Source organism: Sturnira hondurensis, unplaced genomic scaffold (assembly GCF_014824575.4).
Source record: "Sturnira hondurensis isolate 20B ecotype Veracruz unplaced genomic scaffold, ASM1482457v3 Scaffold0014384, whole genome shotgun sequence".
Taxonomy (NCBI): domain Eukaryota; kingdom Metazoa; phylum Chordata; class Mammalia; order Chiroptera; family Phyllostomidae; genus Sturnira; species Sturnira hondurensis.
In genome coordinates, this window is record NW_028087015.1 from 9058495 (window position 1) to 9079627 (window position 21133).

Here is a 21133-nt window from a genome sequence, read left to right on the forward strand (position 1 = left end):
CAGAGGCAGTGGGACCACATGGAGGGTCAAGTTCATACTGGAGGTGGAGCCACTACATTTCCTGATGGGGGGAAAGATATGTGTGAAAGAGGGAAGGTCCCAGGAACTCCTGGGCCTGGCCTGGCCACAGACAATATGAAGTCCCATCGATGGAGGTGGGGCTATGGCTGGAACAGGTGGGGAGATGGAAGCCTGGAAGCTCTGTTTGGGGGCATCGAATTAGAGACCACCCACATATAGGTAAGCTCTAAGGGGGGCGGAGGAGAAGTCTGGGATGGAGGAAGGAGCCTGTGAACCACTGGCCTGTGGAAGCTGCCGACATCCTGAACTAGAGGAGCTCACCAGGAGAGTACAGGGACTCACTGTAGCCAAAGTCGGCAAGGGGGGGATGCAGCCAGGAGGACATGACAGGCCCACAGCAGAGAAAGGGCCACGGAGGTGAGGGGATGACTGGACACTGAGGAGAGAGACAGTGTGTCCAGATGGAGGGAGTGTCCTGACTGCCCTGGGGTTGACTGCCGGGGTGTTGGTCCCTGAATATGCAGGCATGTGAGGAGTGGAGCAAGAGCCCAGTCCATCTGGATCTTTAAGATCCACGTGGTCTTGGAGACTACTGACGTGCATATTTCAAATGGTTGTGCTATAAAAGGGAGCACCCGGACCACGGGAGAGGGGACAGCTGGCCTGTGCATCAATGGGACCACCCCAGGGAGTGAAGCATTGGCAGCTGAGGAGGAAGAGCATGTCTTGGGCCACATCCTGGAGCTGTAGATGTGAGGGGCATGTGGGGGCTGCTGGGCTTCTCTGGGGCAATCCTAAACTGAGACCATGGGGTGGGGGAGGCTTCCAGGAGAGCAGAGGAAAGCTAAAAGTAAGTTCAAGTCCAGCCTCCAGTGGACACATAGCACCAGAAGTTGTCATGAAGATGGACTCAGATCTGAGAGCAGAGTTCCCACATGAAGCATGCCACCCAAACTCCTAAATCGAAGCTTTAATCCCCAATATGACTGTTTGGAAATAAGATTAAATGTGGTCATAGGGAGGGGCTCTAATCTGATAGGACCAGTGTCCTTATAAGAAGAGAAAGAGAGACCCCTGTCCTGTGAGGACTCAGTGAGAAGGTGGCACCTGCAGCCAGAAAGAGGCCATCACTAGGGACCCAACCAGGCTGGCCCCCTGACCTCTGACTTCTAGAATCCAGCCATGAGAGTCTGCTGTTTAGTCTCCCAGCTGGTGGTTCTAGGTTAAGGTGGCCTGAGAGGACTAAGACACACTCCTTCCCCCACATGAGTCCAAAGGGTCGACACGGAGACCGACCATTGCTGTGGGTCCGCCTGGCCTGGCCTGGCCTGGCTCTGGCGTCAGTCTGCTGGTCAGGTTTTGCAAGATGATACAACAGTTTTCACAACACTGTGTGTTTGGAAAGTAACTTAGAGTGGGTGCCTTTTACAAAAGTGTGTCCTTCCTTCTCTCATTAAAAAGCCTAAGATTTTTATTTAGGAACTTCTGGATGACACTAACTTTCACTCAGAAAAATGCTCCCTAATCTAACATCGGTCTGCTCAGAAGCAATCAGCTGCTCGCAGTAGGAAGGGACCCCCTCCCCCGCCAACTGCACAATGGTGCTCCACGTTGTGTCCAGAAGTGCATGTGCTCTGAACCCCATTGCTGTGAAGTCTGTTTCCTCTTGACTCCCCCGGTGCCACACTTGGCCCCTGTCACTGCGTCTCCCTCTGAGGAGTTCTGTGTGCAGAGAGCACCACCCCCAGCCCAGGGCCCAGCATTAGTGAGTTTCCCGTAATACTGCTGCATGGAGACCCTGAGGGCTGTGTCCCGGGAATTCAACCCAGGGCAATGTGTGCAGCCTAAGTATGCACACACACGTGCATGCATGCACTCACAAAACACACATGCAGACACACCTACACAAGTAAGCACACACAGGTGCACATGCCCTCCACACACCTATGTGCACACAACGCATGTGCCTGGCCCCCCCCACACATATACACATGTATATACATGTACACACACACACAGAATGATACACAGTCTCTGTGGACTTATATGCCCAGAGTGCACGTGAAACTGAAGACACCCTGTGTCTCCTTGTGTGGGGCTCTCCACTCACATGGGACGTACATGAGGCATCTGTGAGGCAGGGCTACAGGCACTGTTTGCTGTGGCCCATTTATCACTCGATGAGGCCAAGTGAATTATTCACAGACAAGAAAGGCTTCCTGGAGTTGGTCTAAGGAATGGAAACCAGCCCAGAGGCATCTATCTGGAAAAGACAGAGTCTGCAGCTGGGAGAGGAGGACGGGGGCAGGAGAGCTCTGCCTAAGAACAGAGCAGAAGAAACAAGAACTCACACAAAAAGTGCTGGGAAGTGTCATTTTCCTGTCACTACTAAAATCCCAAACTTTTAATCAAATCATTTGTAATTTGTCAAAACTACAAAATCTCTGCTTTCTAGCTATGGTTCTCAACCTTCCAAAATGGAAATCTTGATTTCTATTTGGTCTAGATTTATTTTGCTCCATTCTGTATTTTATACCAAATTTATATTTTACAGTAATAACATTAAAAAAAAAACACCACTCACCAAAAATGTGATCATCAAAAGGAAATTAAAATCCCCGGAAGGAGAAACGCAGAGGCTCACGTGCCGGCCCAGTGCCGCAGGGACCACGGGGACACGGGGCCCAGCAGCCCGTGCTCATTCGCTCACTCCCCCAGGCTCTGGCTCCATCATTCACTTACTCACCCACTCCTCGCACTCACTCATTCATTTGGGAACTACCGTCCAGCACACACAGGCCATGCACTATGCTTCGGACAGAGTGGGGAGACGGCCACAGCCTGCCTTCAGACCTCCTAGGGAGGGAGATTGCGGTCCATCTGAAACCGAGAATGGTCTGAGAAATGAAATACCATGAGCACGAGTGCATGAAGACCCCATGTGAAGGGTCCCCTGGACACCCGAACCACCCCTAGGCCAGGCCACAGCATGTTGTTCATCAACAGCTCAGCATACCCTCGAACCTCTGCCCTGCGTGTAACTCCTGTCCGACCAGGGTGCGTGGGTGTCAGGAGAGCCCACACTAAGGACAGGGGCCAGTTCCCACACCCTCCCCTGGGTATCAGCGTGCCTGCAGCTCCGACTCTTTCCAGAGAACAGAGGATGAGCTCACCCACTCAACCTGTACTGGCTGGGCAGCAAGTACGGTAGGCTTTGTGGGCCGCGTGGTCTCTGTCACCACTACTCGGGTCTGCATGACTGAAGCCTGGGCAGCACCTAAACGAGTGGGCGTGGCTGTGTCCCAACAAACCTTTATTTACGAAAAATGAGTGGCAGCCAGACTCAGCCTATGGGCACTTTGGTGGACTCCGTCCACTGAACCAACAACACTTCTACTTTGGAACAAACCATCCAAGGGTCCTTGGACTGAGGCTGCCAAGACACGGAAGGGTTGTCAGCACTTGAGTTCTCAGTAGGAATGATCTCTTTTAAGACGCTACAGATACCAAAATCCTTATGCTGTTCTGACACTGCAGCTTTAGGCACTTAAACCAACAGGAAAACAGTGACTGTTTAACTTTGTGAGGTCCACGTTGGGTCTTCAGCTGAGATGTGTTCACATGTCTGCCTACAGAACACCAGGTTGCTAATATTCACCACATACAAGCAAGGAGGTCTCCAAAGCAGGGAGGAACACGCAACCCTGCAGAGACCAGACCTGGGGCGGCAGGTGGAGCATATGCCAGCTGGCACCTGGGGGGCTGGGAAACATGGGAAATGAGGGGCTCTGTGCTTGGGACCTGGAAGTAGCAGTCATGTGGCTCGTCAGGCCCCGTTAGAAGCTGGAGACCTTGGCAGGGGTGTGGCTGGGAGGGGGCTGCGGCCTCAAAGGAGGCAGCCAGGGTAGCAGTGTCCCCACTGGGAGAGTGCAGCCCTAGCGCACACTGCCTCGAGGAGGGGAGGATGGACTGGACCACACTGGGGGGTTGGGAGCTGTGACAACGAAGAAACGGCCCTGTGACTCCCCAGATCAGAGCATCACGGGCGAGAACTTACTTCCGCCACAGGGCCAGGGGCTGCTCCGGGTCCCTCTCTGCGGGTCCCAGGGAAGCGACGAGCGCGAAGGGCCAGGCGAGCAGCATCATGAAGGCGGCAAGCAGCAGCCGGATGGGGAAGAGCGTCAGCGTCATGACTGCAATCTGGGGAGACAGACTGAGGTCATTCCAGGAGCACAGTCACCAGGGAATCTCCCCTCTGACTCCTGCAGAAGCTGCACAGGAGCTGGGTCAGTAACGCCCCAGCCAGGGTGCTGCTCTCTTGCAAAGGGCTGGGCGGGGCAAGCAGCACCCTGGCCGTCCTACCCAGGGCGACCTGCTGCCCCACCTCCCCACGCCATCCTCAAGTCATCCCCGAGAGTGGGCTGAGGCATGGGATGGTGAGCTCTCGCCTGGAGTCGAAGCCCTCTGTCCCGATGCCCACACCCTCAGGCAGCCCCGAAGCTGTGCCTTATGTGATATGAGGGTGCTTTTGTGGCACTAAGCTGGAATCTGTGAAGTGGCAAAGTGGCAGGTATGGAGCTGACAAGATTGGACTACAAGGAGGACCAGGGAATTTGGGTGGCTTTCCAGCCCAAGGGAGCCCAGCAAAGAATGTGCCACCATGGGTCTAGCTGGGGGACAGTGGGAAGGTAGGTGGGGGGTCCATGGAGAAGGGCAGGCCCCACAGGTGAGGGGACAGTGCCAACACAGGGTGGGAGCAATGGACACATGGGTTCGGCAGAGTGGTTAAGTCGGAGAGAGTCCCGGGGGGACCAGTGGCTGTCACTGAAGCACAAGTACGTCCACGCGCAAAGTGACGCTCCAGCGCTGCACCAGCCAGCACTCAGGTGGTCAGTCAGAGATGGGCCAGGGGAGGATGAGAGACTTAAACACTCACAAAGGCTTTATGATGCCCAGACGCAGTGCTTATGTCCAATAATTTCAAATATGTAGGTTTGATGCAGAGAAGACAGAAGAGACAGGTGGGTTCTCAACCCAACAAGCCTAAGAAGCCCCTCTCCACGGCATTGCTGGGTCTCTGTCACCCGCAGTTGAGTGCACGCTGGTTGTTTCTTCAGGCTCTGCTGAGTCCCTTGGGCTCCCTACCAAGACCAGCACTGCTCCACATGATACAATGCCAGCCACGTGCATAATTTTTAATTTTCTAGCAGCCACATTTTTAAAAACTAGAGATGGTGAAATTAATATATAGTTTATTTAACCCAATATACCTGAACTATCGCTTCAATACAAAAATTATGAGAGCACCCACACATTTCTCAGGTCTTGGAAATCCAGTGTGAGTGTGATGCTTACAGGGAGTCCCAACTTTTACTCGCTGTGTTTCAAGTGCTCAAAAGCCACTTGTGGCTGAGGCTGCCTGTTGGACGGTGCGGATCTGATAACCAGGTTCTGCTAATGATGGCAAAGTGTGCGGGCCCTTCTCGTCTCCCGTTTCAGGGGCGGGTGGCTCAAGTTTCAGTGTGAGGCGGAGCAGAAGCAGCTACGGCAGGCCTGCTGCCCTGCTGGGGTTGGTGGCGATGCTTCTTCCTATTAAGTGGGCGCTGGTTCCAGGCTGTCAGTACAAGTCCCTCACTGGTGAGAACATGCACCTCCCATTCCTGGCTCTCCGAGAACTGTGTTCTGCTTTAAATCGTGACTGGGCGCTGGACTTCATCACAGGTCTCCTTGCATCCAGCGGGAAATCCTGTGCCTGTCCTCACTCACCATTAGTGATGTGTTCACAGCTTGTGTCATTGAAACTTTGGCTACAGTGCTGAGAAGCGACACGTAATGGTGTCTTTTTTAACAGGAATCCCTGGGTCTGCCTGTGACTGTGCCTCTGAGACTGAGTCATCCCTGGATCCTAGGTGATCTGACTCTAGGTCCCCTCCCGAGCTGCCTCCTCTGGGTGGATCCCATGAGAAGGACGTTAGGATTCTAGCCAGCTGCTGGATAAAAGATAAAAATAAAGATAAAGATAAAAGAAATTTATCTCTAGATAGATTTCTATAGAGATTTCTGACTGCTGTCTCAATGTTTCTAAGGCTAGTGTTTATCAAGATGTCTTTTTTCTTGATTTCATTTCAGTGCTTTTGTCAATGGGGAAATCTCTAGAAGTCCTCAGAGTTTTCCTGATCCTGACTTCTGGATAACGGGGTAACATTCACTGTGACATTCACGTCAGTCCTGATCTACGGTCTCACTGTTAACACATCTGTGCCTTCCACAACTTTTCAGCCCATGTTGACAGATATTCTAGTTTTATGGATCTGCTTACAGAACCAGTCTGATGTGTCCCTGGTCTCTGTTGGGTCCTATTCAGTTGCACGGATTCTGGCTCTTGCACGAGTCTCTCCTACTCTGAGTCTATGCTAACAGTCTATTTCACATCTTGCACTAAAAGCCCGGAGCACGGATTTCAGAAATACTTTGTTTCCCAATAGTCACAGTGAGAACACGTAACTTTCTCTAAGTACCTCTTTAATTTAATTTTACAAATTTGTAGCCTTTCCTTTATTTTTAGCACTTAGTTTAAAGTATGTCCTCTTCCATCCTTTGTGATTATAATTCTGTTGCAGAGGGAAAAGAGGATACAAGTCTGTAGGCAACGCTTCCCTCCTGTTCCCGAGATGCAACCCCCTTTCCCACACCCTCTTCCCTGCCCCCACAGGCTGCCCTCGCTGCTGGGGTGCCGGCTGGGAGCTCAGCATATCTGCTTTGCTGTTTAAATTGACAGCTGGCCCTCCCTTCTCAATTTGCAGAGACATCAAGTTAGTGGAGAGTTACTATTTGTTCCCATAAAGCACTATTTGGTGCCCGCACTGCAGACGGAGTGACCAGGCACAGAAACTGAAAATCGGAGAAAGTCTGCACACCTGGAGGCATGATGTCCACACCATGCCTGGCCCTGCAGGCATGTTCTGTTTCCAGGACGGTTTCTACTACAAATCACGGACTACGACAAACGGATCTCATGGTGTAACCAAACTGCAGGTCCGCTGCCTGCAGCTGCAAAAGCCAGCACTCGAGAGGCAGGTGTTGAAGTCAAGGAGAGAGGTTTATTTTCAGGTGCCACCACCTGGAAGATGGGGGACTCACATCTCAAAGCCCATCTCCCATTTCGGCGGGAGCAGAGGTTTTTGCAAGGAAGGAAAGGGGAACAGAACAAAAAGATCAAGGTGCGGGTTGAAAAGTTCTCTACATGCAGACGAGCAGAGTCCATTCCAATAAGGCGAGTGCTGGTCCCGTGTGCGTCAGCCTGGTTTAGTCATCCTGGATCCACTCAGAGCTGGGACGCCTGAAGGCCCGAGTCTTTATTTCTTAAAGTTACCTTTCCCAGGATTCTTACACAAACATGCTGTTCATCTACGAGCTACATATTAGTCAGAGTCCCCACTTGCAGAAACAATGTCTAAAGAACAGTGGGGTGTGCTACAATTTCCCTCCATTACAATGGGGTTCTGGGAAGAGCACGTGGCTTCCAGCACCACATCCCATGCATCTGCGGACCGGGACGGAGGCAGTGCTACACTCCTTCCGGACAAACAGGTGGAAGCTGGCCAACGTCCCGGGGGCCCTGAGCCTGCCCGGCACCCTGATTCGGGGCTGGAGCACTGCTTTCCAGGTTGTTTAGTTAATTAGCAACGCGGGTTCCTGTAGGCTGGTCAGTGGCCACGGGTTCACTGGGCCATTCCATGCAGGACACAGTGTGTGGACCTCAGACAATGCGCTGTGCTCCCACTCCCATACACATCACAAAGGGCACAGTCCTGGTTTCCAAGTAGAAACAGGCCGACTTCAGCAAACAGCAAGCCTCCAGTGAGATGAGGAGTGGGCGGTGGGGACACAGTGCAGACTCTGGGTGAATGGCCTTGCCTGGGGGGACGAGGAAGGAAGTGGTTCTATTGGTGTGTGTGTGTATGTGTGTGTGTGTGTATTATGATGTGTGTGTGTGTGTGTGTGTGTGTATATATATATATATATATACACACACACATACATACAGTGCTGGATAAACTGCACTCCACAGGGTGCAGGGGCTCTGCCCTCACCTCGCCCAGGCACATGGCCTGTGTGCTCTCTGCCACACTCAGGTTGACACCAGGAGGCAGAAACCATCCCCAGGAAGGGCAAGACTTGAAAGGTAGCTCCTTCCAGAATCTTCTGTGGGCTTTGGTCACTTGTTCTGAGAGTAGGCTGCCCCCCCAAGTTGTGCCCTCCTGTCCCCTCACCCTTTCTGGCCCACCTCACAGGCTCTGTCATCTGCGTCCATCCCAGACCCAGCCACCTGCCTCCCTGCGCCCTCACTCTTCCCCAGCCCTGATGCAAACTGGCCAAAGGCCTTAGCCTCCCCAGGCTGACCATGTGCCAGAGCAGCCACCAGAGCCACGTGGACACACACAGCTCTGGTGGTGCTGAGAAAGGAGAGGGTAGCCCTAGAAAGGAATCCCCAGGAAATCTTGGCTGGACTGAAAACACACAGAACAAGTATTGTCTGACGAAAACGGAGCCACTGTGCTGTTTCCAGGCAGCTCTAGCTGAACACCCAGCGCACACGGGAATCAGTGACCGGGCTGGACCTGGTGACTGTCCCCTGAGGCGGCTGTGCTCTTTTCCTTGGCTGGCCCAGAGGGCAAGCCCATGGCTTGACTGAGTCTTAGTATTTGTTCTCCATCAGAAGGATGCAGGGTGAAGGGATACCCCCAGGGAGAGAGGTCAGGTGATGTCCCACACTCCAAATAAGCTCTGTGCTGGATATGGACACAGACACCTTCACCCACGGAAGGTCCTCCTGGGCCTGCTCCCACCAGAGCCTCTCTCACAGGGGCCCTTCTCCCCAGGGAGGTGGGGTGGCATCTGGCAGATGGCACTAGCCTGGGATGACTGGGCATCGGTCCTAGAGTGGGAGGACTTGCTCCCTGGTGACAAGTGGCTGGTGTTCCAGGCACTGGGGGCCAGTCTCAAAGGAGGCAGAAGCAGCGGTATGTTGGGAAGAAGGCTGTGGATGGGGAAGGAAAAGGGTGCAGGGGTCCGCATCCCTCTCAAGATGCTGGTGACAGCTGCAGCCCTCCCGTTACTAACAGGAGTCCCGGCCACTGTTCCAAGTGCCAGGTAGTTACCCTTCTCGTGAGCTCGAGGAGGGTTTGTAACACAGTTCCACAGGGATCCACCCTTACGAGTCCCTGGCAGAGTTACTTAACTACTGAAAACTGGCTGTGATAAACCGTCCCATTGAAAAGGGGTATGACATGAATAACACTGGCATACATATCCACAGCACAGTTGTGTTACCGAGTGGCCGAATGAAACTAGATCTGAAGGCGAATCACCCATCCCAACCCACATATTTCATCCAGGGCTCCCAGCAGAGAACTCTGGGCAGGGAAAGGCCCAGGTGCAGGGAGAAGTGTGCGGGCTGCCCTCGGCCTCTGAAGACCTACAGCACCCAAGGCTCCTAGGCTCCGCTGATGCTAGGTTCGGGTAGAAAGCGTAGAAAATGAACCTGGACACTGTAGTGCAGCCATGATCAGGAAAGCTGGCAAGGGGCCCGGGCATGGGAGCCCATACCACAGAAGGAGGAGTTTGAGTGTCGCTCATAATCCATGCTACGAATGGGCTTCATATGTTTACCATGTGGCCCATCATCACAGGCACATGTGCACATCACACACACATGTGCCAAGGTCCTCTGCATGCCAAGGACCTCACACACCCAACTGCCAGGACTGGGAAAAGTAAATTCTTAAATTCATTTAAGCTGCCATCCGTGGTACTTTGCTAGGACAGCCCAAACTAATACATTCGGAAAACAACGAAGACTTCCCATGACAAGAAGTACGAGAGTGACAGTTCTTGTCCCCCGTTCCCAGTGAGTTCACCTGACCCACCAGTCCGGCTCTCTGAGGCACCTGTGGCTACACCGCTCAGATGCGCCCCGCACGGGCTCCAAGGCCACTGCAGCCACTGGCGTTGTCCACATGCACATCAGGCCGAGTGCCTCGTGTCTCGTTAACCAACAAGGAACCACTGAGATGCTGGTTAGGAGGCAAGGATCTCTACAGCATGTGGGTCCCCTTTGTCTCCTTCCATGCTGTCCCTGTGCCGGGCAGGGTCACTGCAGTGAAACACACCCTGGCTAGGAGTGGGCAGGCTGGCCAGGGCACTGTGATGCTCTGTGCCCTCCAAGCACGCACGCTGGAGTGACCCCACACCCAGGGACCCCAGCCAGCCATGCAAGACTCCAGCAACACCTGCAGCCAGGAAAGCACAAGGCGAGGAGGTGACTGCTCCGAGGGGAGAGGGTGCGGCAGCTCCAAGAACCTGGCGGGCATTGGCCCCCATCACTAGTTAGCATGGCGGCGGGCGGCTTACAGGGAAAACGCTCCTGAAGGTGCGTTTCCACGCCAGTGTGCTCCTTTGTGGGAGGAATAATGAACCGCCGTTCCGGAGGGCGGTGACAACACCCCAAGACACACTGAAGACACACATTCTCCACAGAACACATAGGCACCTCCACGCACAACAGTGCCTGCTGGTCAGAGAAACAAGCACTGCAGACAAGCACATCCCACACCTTAATTCTTTCCTCAAAGTTTCTGAAACTCACGTCAACAGAAGTAGAGAGACTTTGTGCTCACACCCAGTGGGGGTGCAGTCTACCCTCAGTCACTGCGGACGTTCTCCAAAGTCAGGGGTGAGGAGGGAAAACAAATGACCGTCCAAAGCGTCAGCCCCCAGATGTCACGTGGCCAGAGCTCTGCAGCACTGTGGCCCAGGAGGAGGCTGAACACAGCCTCCTGCAGGTTCTGGGGACAACCACTGCTCAGGGTGGGTCTCCCACTGAACTCTGTGACGGCGGCACTGCAGCCTGGGTGCTGCGGGTGAGAACTCGGGCAGGGCCTGTGTGTGTGCACCTGCCAGCTGGCCTCCCCGGGCACTGCTCACAAGGACAGGTGAGCTGAAGACCACCTGTGGGACAGTCAGACACGAGTCAGCCTGAGGGAGGAGCTATGAGTTACAGCAGGCAAGGAGGACAGGTCCCGAGGTGGCAATTAGCTTCTTATGTCATAGTAAGGAATGCAACAGAACTTAGATTAATTTACATCTGAATGAAGCATCTGTCAAGGACAGCAGACCTAGCTGAGCACACAGGAGGTAGACCAACCATTAACAGGAGTGCGGCCCGGAGAACAGGTGGAGCCTGGACTAATGGGGGCGCTACAGCAAACATGAACACGAGACCCTGGGGCACAGAGGTGCTGGGGCTGACCTGCTGTGCCACCAGAGGGCAAATGCCAGAGGCCAGGAGCTCCCGTCCTGCCCCCAGCCCACCAGGTCCCCACATGCAGTCAGGAACTGAGGGAAACGGCTCACCAGCTCACGGGCTGTGTCTCAGAGCACAGGCCCTGTGAGGCCACAGAGAAGCAGTGCCAGGAACGACACAGAAGAGAAATCAACTTCGGGGAACTAAACTCCCCGAAGGACAGCCTGTGCACCAAGGGCAGAGCAAGGCCAAGCGGGATGCGGACAGGCAGGGACAATGCTGCCAGGGAAAGCAGGGTGTGGTCCCTGTCCCAGAGAGAGGATACAGGGGGTGCACTTGAATGGGTAGGGAAACTGAGACCCAGTGAGGCAGCTTCCCAAGGTCCACCAGGTGGTCAGAGCAAAAGCCAAGGTTCAGAGAAACGACAAGAAGAGGGTGCCCAGAGCGGGAAGTCGCCCCAGGCCCAGAACCTAGTCCCTCCTCTGTGCGCCTCCCACCCTCGGACACTGACTGGCCTGACTCAGGGATGATGACTCTGATGTGGCACCCCAGCCTGGTCTGCTGCCCAAGGCTCCAGACACGTACTCCACGACAACAGCATAAATGGCAACCCACAGCCATGCACGACCACCACCCAAACTGAGCCGGCCGGGCTGTTCAGGCCTGGCCTTTCCTGCTGAGAAGGCGACTCTGTCTCTCCCTCAGGTCTGGTTTGGACAGTAGACGCACATGTTGGAGTCATATTTGCCACCTCTCTTTCTTACCACTTCCTACTGGCTCCACCTCCAAAACAAGTCCAGAACCCAAGACCCCCTCCTCCTCCGAGGTGCAACATGGCAGCTCCCACCTGGCCCTCCGCACACTGCCAGACCCCACCCCTCGTGCTTGGAGCTCTGCATGGCTGCAGGGTCACCCTCTGACCCCAGGTCCCCTGCCCAACCTCTGCTGGGAACACTGGCCTCTCTCTGTTCTCTTACCACACCAGGCACCCCAGCATCTCTGCAGGGCTGGCTCCAGAACCTCACTCACACACGCACCCCCTGGCCATGCAGGAGGGCCCATGCTGGACTCCTAGAGAGGTAAGGAGGAACCGAAAGCTAGACAGGTGCACTAACCCTTCACCAAAACCGGGAGGGGCACTCCAGCCAGGCCAGTTGGAGTCTGGTCGTGGGAGGACAAGGGCTTATCTCTGGAACAAAGAAATGTGCTTCAGGGTTCAGAAGTCGTTAGAGCAGCGGTTGCTGGGTCTGGGTCTTGTGTGCTCCTCCCACACGCCCTGGGAGGCTGGCCTTCATCACCTCAAGCTCATGCCACGAGGGACAGATTGGAGATGCAGTACCTACACTCCGCAGAAAGGTCTCTGGGGCCGTGTGAGACAAACAGAAAAACCTTGCCTAGGGAATTAACCTTATTTTTCATTGTTACTTATCTAAAAAAAAAAAGCCTGTTATTTTTGAGAATCCTAATTTAGCACAGACAGAATACTCTAAAATTGGGAAGCCAACATCTGATGCCGTGAGCTGTCTGGGCCCCCGCACCGCAGCCTGCCCGGCAGGAAGCAGTCTGCAGAGCCATGGAGTCACGTTCAAGTCCACTGGGGCCACTTTCTCTGGATGCAGTGAGAGAAAAGAGATGTCTAATTTTATTTTTCCTTTTAAAGAAAAAACAACTTAGAAAAAGCAGAGCAATCCTCACAGGAGTCCCATCAGCTGGCACGATCAAGCACTTTCCTTAGAAAACGCCACCACCAGCCACAGGAGCCTGGAGCTGAGCCTGGAAAGAGCGTCAGAGGTTCAGCCCTGGTCCCGACGTGGCACACACACAAACCCAGCAACCCGCCCGAGAGTAGTTTTCCTCGGTGCTCGTCCCCAGTCGCCACACACCTTTGCCAGGCACGGGATACTGCTGGTCCTCACCTGATGCTGCATTCAGCACGGAATAAACAGTAATCTTCACACTGGCTCTAATAGAGTACTTCAAAGCAAAAGTGAAACAAAGAGCCCATGCTCTGAATGGTCGTGGTCAGTTTCATCTTGTCTTAGGCACCACTGCCCTGAAGAAAGAGCTTCCTCTTTACAAAAAGACAAACACGAAGGTGACTAGAGGGCCAAGGTGCCAACCTGGGGGCTGAGGTGGGAGCAACTGGTGGGGGGCCAAGGAGTGCAGGTCACGGCTGAGGGGCAGCTTCAGTGGGGACAACACGGCATGTGTATTGGGCATCTGGGCTTCTTTGGTGACTTGCCTGAACTCACATGGACTCATTTGCCTTTTTCTTACTAACATGTGAATGTTGACTGTCTTCCTGGCCCTAAAGGTCAACTGCATTCCCCTCTGAGGCTTGGGTACACCTGTGCGACTTCAGCCTGTGCTGCTTCCACTTGGGAAAACTCCTTCCTGAGCCCAGGCTTACTGTCCCATGTGTGCTATTTCTTCTTAGCTACCCCGCTTGCATCTAAAATTAAATGCAGCTATTTTTGTCTTTCAAACCCTCAGCCAGCCCCAACATCCCCATCATTACTATTCAACAGCTCTCGACTCAAATCTTAGCACTCACTGCCCAATCTGGAGGCTTCTGCACAATGAGTGCATTTCAGTAATTCCGCCTGAGTTTACAAGTCTGTCCCGCACTCCAGTGGCAAAGCGATCTTCCTGGACAGCTGTACTGACCATTCTCAATGCCCTGAGGATGGTGGTGGGTCTTGTGAGGCAGCAAGAGGTCCACACAGTTCTTCATGGGTCAGCACCTCTGGGTCTAAGGAGCCCTCAAGATGACACCCTAAACCCAGGAACTCCTCCATGGAAACCCACCACTGGCAGACAGTCCTTGCCTGCCTGCCCTTTAGCCAGCACCCGTGGGTTCCAGCCAGAAGGCCAGAGCCTTCATGTTGGCTGAACTTGCCTGGCTCAAGCCCCTGCCTGGCTCCAACATCAGCACTGGTGGCTTCACGGGCCCAGCACATGCATGCCCCTAGTGCCAGGCCCCAAGAGACAGTTCGAGGCCATGGGGCCCACCATCTAGCTGGTGAACGAAGCATGAAATAAACCCCTCAGTGAGCGGTCAACGCAGTGGGCAGCACGGGGTGCCTCCAGGTGAAGGGAGCAGAGATCATGGCACTGGGGACCCTGAGGCGGCCGGGCAGAGCCTGCAGTCCACGTTCAAGAGCCTTTGGCCCCAAGGACATGCATCAGCAGATGAGCACAAAAGCCTCCACCTGAGGGCCAGGGAAGTAGACCTTTGGGAACATCAGTAGCCACCTGCCACATGGACTCAGGTCTCCAAGGAAAACTATGACCCAGATGCCAACCACGGTGCTCACTGGCCAGAGGCTGGGCCCCAAGACAGAGGAGGGTGGGGGGAATGCCACAAATGAGCAGACAACAGGTGTCTGGGTAAGGTGGGCACACCTGCGCTGAGCATCTTTTCTCCAGGGGAGTTGAGAAAGGTCTCTATAATGACCAGTGGGATTCAAGCAAAGGCTGAGGAAGTGCAGGGGGAGAACGCGAAGGGTCCCACAGGGGGAAGGCCAGTGCAAAGGCTCTGGGGCTAGGCCTGTGGAAGGGGTGGGGGGGAGGGGCCAGGCAGGGATAAAGGGCACAGGCAGAACAGCCATGTGGGACACTGATGTCCCACCCCTGCTTCAGGACGATGACATCCTGGTGTCCCCCTCTCCCCTGAATGCTCTTCTTGTCTTCTCACTTCTCTTCCCACTCCTCACTTTCTGTAAAATCTCATCTCCCAGGGGGCTCAGGGGAGAGTAAATGGGCTAAGATGTGACACCCTCACCCCAAGAGTGGGCATTCAGTGCCTGACACACACTGGGCCCTCAGCCCACTGGCATTCCTGGCTGTCTTGGGCACCAAGGTCACTTCTGAGCAGCTCAGCCTCCCGGGCAGGCCATGGAGCAGCAGGCCCCACCGGGAGTCCAATGCTGGTCCTTGCCCTCCAAATCTTTGGGGCCCTGTGTGAGACATGGCATGGAGAGGCTCAGCTCCATGTTGGTATCCTAGGAGGTTTGAAACAGTAAAATTGTGAAATGTTTTTTAAAAATGTGCACACGGCAAATAATTTTTTTTAGGAAAAATTGCTCTAAAAATTGATTTTAGAGAGAGACAGAAACCTAGATTTCTTGTCCCACCCATTTATACATTCGTTGGTTGATTTTTGTATGTTCCCTGGGTGGGGATTGAAGCGACCAGCTGCGCAGGCCAGGGCCTTTTCCTTTTCTTCCAGTGGTTTCCGACCTGGTGGAATGCCTGTCAGGCTTCGTCAGATCTCCGCACTCCCGTTGTGTGTGGTGTTTGCATTTCTGTAAGATACCTCACAGTATGGCCTTTCTTTTGACTCCAAAACTACACAGAAGCAGGTGCGGTATCCTCACAGTATTCTAGCTTCCATTCTAGCTTCAAGATGGAAATACGACTCTTAAGTGGAAAACAGCTGCAGCCCCACAGGAACCTGCGGCAGGCCCCAACACAGGGGAGGCTGGCGGCTCTGGCCAGCGCTGTCTGTGGCAGCTTGTGGCCTGCCACCAAAAGCAAGAGCCCGGCAAAGCATGCCCAAAGGAAGATGGGATGTCAACTGCCACATGGCCGTGTAACAGCAGCATTGAAAGGTTTCAGCTCTTAGAACATCTAAGCCCACAGGCTGCAACATGGATAACGTGCTAAGGAACAAGCCACTAGCTTTTTTAAAAAACTGAATTTATTGGGGTAACATTGGTTCATAAAATTATATAGGGCTCAAGTGTACAATTCTATAATACATCATTTATATATTGTATTGTATGTTCACCACCCAAAGTCAAGTCTCCTTCCATCCCGATTTATGCCCCCTCTCCCGGCTTCAACCTTTCTCCTACCTTCCTTTCCCTCTGGTAACCAGCACCGTTGTGTTTATGAAGTTTTTTGTTTGCTTTTGTTTAATCCCTTCACCTTTTCCCCCAGCCCTCCAACTCCCCTCCTCTGCGACAGCTGTCAGTCTATTCTCTGTATCCATGCGTGGATGAAAAAGCTGAGGTACGGTCACACAGTGGAATTCTACGCAGCCGTAAAAAAGGAAACCTCACCTCCTGTGAGAGCACGGATGGACTAGGAGAGCACTAAGCCGAGTGAGATAAGTCAGTCAGAGAAAGACAAATGCTGTATGTTTTCACTTGTAGGTGGAACGTACTGCATGCAGCCCTGGGAGCTGTACAGCAACTTGGTCACATTCAACACATTATTTCCAAACACATGCTTTCCTCTGGGCTCATTTTCAAAACGCTGCACTTCACAGCTAGACTGCAGGCTTATGCAACACCAGTAATGTCAGAAACACAGCTCAGGCCAGGCCGGGCCACCCTAACGTGCCCCACAAACCCAACCACGGGACACAGGGGCTGCCCTAATGCACCCCACAAACCCACCCACAGGGGCTCCAGGGGCTCCATAGAGGCTATTCCCATGCCTGCTCTGGGAATGGTGGCACCTCACCCTGCTGTGTTGGCTGACAGTCCCAGGGGCAGGGAGACAGGGGAGCAGGGCTGTCAGGGGCAGGCGGGAGGGGCAGGCATGGCACTTGGTGGAGCATGGTTTTGTGGGAGCCTTGCTCAGACCCACCCGAGGAGGAGAGCCCAGGGCACCTCTTTGGATGGTCTCCATCACCAGGGACGGGCCCTCCCGGAGCCTTTAGGCCTGTGGGCCTAGCAGGGTGGGCAGGGTGTCCAGCTCCTGCAGCACACTTTTGAGTGACCATTGTTTTAGGGGCAGAATCCTGATTTTTTTTAATGAGAAATAAGGCTGTGCTTTTCTCAGCACTAAGAGATTAAAGAGGTTGTAAAACAAAACTGTGTGCGTGTACTTGTGTATGTATAACGCATGTGAGTATGTACGATTATACTTCTGTGTGTGCCTGTATATGCTTCTGTGTATATGTATGTATTGTGTATGAGTGTGTACGTATACTTCTGTATCATTATGTAATGTGTGTGTATAAATACTCCAGTGTATATATGTATAAAATATGTAAATAAGTGTATACACTTCTGTGTGTACATGATGTGTGTGTGAGTATATGCATATACATACATATATAAAACATACACGAAAGTCGAAAATCCACACATCAGGACAGAAGAGCATAAAAACTGAAAAGACAAGTTTTTTTCAACCTTGAATCTCCCTTCCCAACCTCACTTGACGTGTGTGCCCCTCCGTAAGTCAGAATCGGTGAGTCAGAAGAGCAAGCCGGTTCCCTGACAGGTCAGATGCCTGCACTGAGGTAGCCCTCACTGCCCAGGACTCGGGACAGTATTGCCCTTGGGCCTGTCTCCTCACCTGGGACATGGGGACACTGCACCTGACCCTCCGCTCACCGCCCTCCCACAGCTGCACTGAGTGACCAGCACGAGGACAGTGGGGATTTCTTGGATCCCACGGGGCTACAACTGTGCCAAAAGAGGCATCACCATCAGGCTCCCAGGTGGTTAGAGACCTGTGGCCTGCTATCCACTTGGAGCCTTAGCCTCCAGGTGTCCAGGGAGGGTGAGGCCTTCTCTGTTCTCCCATGGGACACACGCTGTCCTGGAAATCCTCCATCCTGTGTTTCCCTGAGAATGCCAGCTTCAGGCCAGGTCACCCCCCATTCCTCTAGCCTTCCACACCCATGGGGAAGCTGGGGTCACAGGAAGTGCCGGATAAAGATCGGCTCCTAGATTTGGAGTCTCAGGCGTGGAGCAACCAGACACAAGGGGCAGCAAGGGGTGTGGTGGGCACACCTGGCAGGGCCCAGGAGTCTGGCAGGTCAGAGGAGCCAGGCCTGGTCTGTGTGTGTGGGGGTGGAAGCACTGAAGCCAAGACCACAAGTGGCTGGGAGTGTACAAAGTGTGGGATTCCCTGCTCCAGAATGGCCACACCTAACTCAGGATCCAGGTGGAGACCAACCAAGGTGTCTGCTGCTTTTCTTTTTTTTAAAATCGAATCTCAGGCATCTGCTAAGGACTCAAGACCGCTCACTTCTGGGTAAATTCCATGCAGGGCCACCAACTGCAGGTCTGGTGAGAGGGAGTCTCCCAGGACTCAGCCTTCCTGGTAATCCTCTCTGGGGATTAGGCCGGGGGGAGGGTGCACTCCCCAGCCTCTGCCCTCCCAGGACTCAGTTCCAAAGTGTACAGGAAGCCAGTCTGCTTTCCAGGAAGTAAGCGCTCACTGACACTGGTATGTGAGTTCAGAAAAGAGGAACTTCAGAGCTGGAAGTGGGATGCCCTCATATCCACAGGCTCCAGCGGGAAGTACCCCAAAACCCGGGTGATATAAAACCACTTCATGATTTCAGGAGTAACGAATCGCCATGTGACTATCCAGTATTATAATTACTCATGGTTTTCACAACTTACTGCACTGTTTTCTGTCCAAAGAGATGCTTAAGCTCTTTGCAAAATCTGCAGTTAAATGACAGATAGATGGACTGGTCATTAATCCAGACTCAATCCAGCAGCAATGACTTTGGTACAAACACACATGATTATTCTGACAGCGGTCTCTGAAACATTGTGACAAGGTGTACGCAAAGTATCTTACCCACCTGTTCTTTTTCTGAATGTCACCCAGATGCTACCTGACGTCTAAAACCGGGACCTCAAACTCATCTCAGTTAAGAACAGCCTGAAGAGCTCACAGACACTGCTCCAAACTTCCAATGCATGACCCTATGAGCCCTGGTGGGGGGGAGCTGGGGATTTCCTACTCCACTCTGACATCCTCCCCTTTTGCTTCTTTATTCACTCAACCACTAGCTGAGTCTCTGCAGGGGATCTCATCCACTGGAGCAGTGAGCACACAGTTTGGAACAGGACAGACAGGTGAATTACTTTACACATTAAAAAATTCTCAATGTCCTGCCCAAAAGTTTGCCACAGTTGGAAACATACTGCCCACCAACTAGACAACCACTTAAATCCCCAAGCCGCACCTGCTTCTGTGTAGTTGTGGAGTCAAAAGAAAGGCTATACTGTGAGGTATCTTACAGAAATGCAAACACCACACACAACGGGAGTGCGGAGATCTGACGAAGCCTGACGGGCATTCCACCAGGTCGGAAACCACTGGAAGAAAAGGAAAAGGCCCTGGCCTGCGCAGCTGGTCGCTTCAGTCCCCACCCAGGGAACATACAAAAATCAACCAACGAATGTATAAATGGGTGGGACAAGAAATCAAGGTTTCTGTCTCTCTCTAAAATCAACCAGTAAATTAAAAAGAAAGTACGAAAAAAAGAGAAGAATGAGGGAGGGAGAGAGACAGAGGGAAGGGAAGGGGAGGGGAGGGGAGGGGAGGGGGGAGGGGAGGGAAGGGGAAGGGGAAAGGGAAGGAAAGGGCGTGGAAGCCCCACTATTTCCTGCAGCCACCCATTCCTCAGCCAGGACCAGATGATCCCAGGAATAACATCAGATGGAAGCAAATGGCACACTGTTCCCTCCCAGGCTGGAACCGAAGTTGTGTACAATTGATTCTGGTTACAGACTAACTCCCAAGGGAGCGTCTCTGGCACACTCCCCAGAAAACAACTTGCAATCAGGCGCAAACGCTCCTGCTGTTCATCTTCAGGGCGCCCCACACGGCCCGCACACCACTGTCTCTAGCACTGACTCAAGCAACCAACTAGGTCCCCACATAGGAAGCTCATCAAGTGACAAAAATCACACGGGAGGGGGGTCCACTCCAGCACCGCATGGAGCCTGCACCCCGCAGGAGTGGACTACGAGACCAGGGACCGAGTTGCGTGGACCGAACGGGGTCTGCGGGTATCAGGGGAAGTGATGCAGGGATGAGGAAAAGAGATGCAGGGGACAGGGAAAGAGGGTGCAGGGCTGGATTGGGGGTGCGGGGGCCCTGGGAAAGAAGATGAGGAGCCAGGCTCAGAGCACGGGCGGCCGGAATATAGGTGAGGGGACCAAGGATGGAGAGAGGGCGGCGGGGATTCCGGATGCAGGATGCGGGCCGCATAGCAGTGTAGCGGCGAAGGGCCGCAGACGCCCGAGGGGCGGCAGCCGGGCTGGGCCCGGCCGGAGGACCCCTCCGCGCACCCCTCCCGGCCGCGCATCCCCGCCCCTCCGCGCGGCCCAGCCAGCGGGCTCTCCGGGCTGCGGCGGGAACCCACCTGGGCCTTCCGCAGGGCGCCGAGGCGCAGCTCGTGCACGAAGGGGTTCCGCCCCGGGGGCGCCAGCCGCCGCGCGTCGACGGCCCCCGCGCTGGAGGCGGGGGCATCTCGGGGACCGCGTCTCCGCAGTCTCATGGCCGCGCCGTCCTCCGTAAGGGGAGCCGGGGAGCTGGGCGCGCCCGGCGCGGAGCGGAGCAGGGAGCGGAGCGGAGCAGGGAGCGGAGCGGAGCGCAGAGCCGGGCGCGGGACAAGGATGCGCGGCGGCTGGAGCGGGCCGGTGTGCGGCCGCGCAGGCGCGGGAGGGGCGGCGGCGTGACGTGGGCGGGGGGCGGTAGCGGGGCGGGCCCGGGGCGGGGTTTTATCTCAAACCCCGCCCACCGCGGGCCTGGAGTAGCGGCCCGTCTGGACCTGCTCCCGAAACCCCGGTTAGCTCTTTGGCGGCCGCGGGAAAAGCAGCGCGGGTGTTGAGGAGCGCCTGGGTCCTGGCTGGACCACAGAGAACCACCGGCCGGCCCGGTTCCGGGAGGTCCGGTTGCCAGTTTGGCGAGGCTTGCCACGTCGCCCCCTTACGCCTCTCAGCACACGGCCGGGGACACCGCCCGTGGTTCCAGCACTGACCCACGCGGGGGCAGGGTCAGTGGCTGGCACGCGAGCTACCCCATCTCCACTCCAGG

General features: G+C 54.4%; 1 protein-coding gene across 2 annotated transcripts in view; it reads right to left on the minus strand.

Moving 5' to 3' along the window:
- Positions 1-20742, minus strand: part of LPCAT1 (lysophosphatidylcholine acyltransferase 1) — a 41992-nt gene extending 21250 nt beyond the window's left edge. The window contains exons 1-2 of one of the 2 annotated variants that reach the window (XM_037062956.1): positions 20460-20738; positions 4079-4221 (exon numbers count right to left, since the gene is read on the minus strand). In XM_037062956.1, the coding sequence (XP_036918851.1) occupies positions 4079-4221; positions 20460-20594 (278 nt within the window). In that variant the 5' untranslated portion in view covers positions 20595-20738. Of the gene's footprint in view, positions 1-4078; positions 4222-20459 lie in introns of both variants that reach the window. The other variant, XM_037062959.1, reaches the window with a different exon arrangement.
- Positions 20743-21133: the final 391 nt, after the last annotated feature.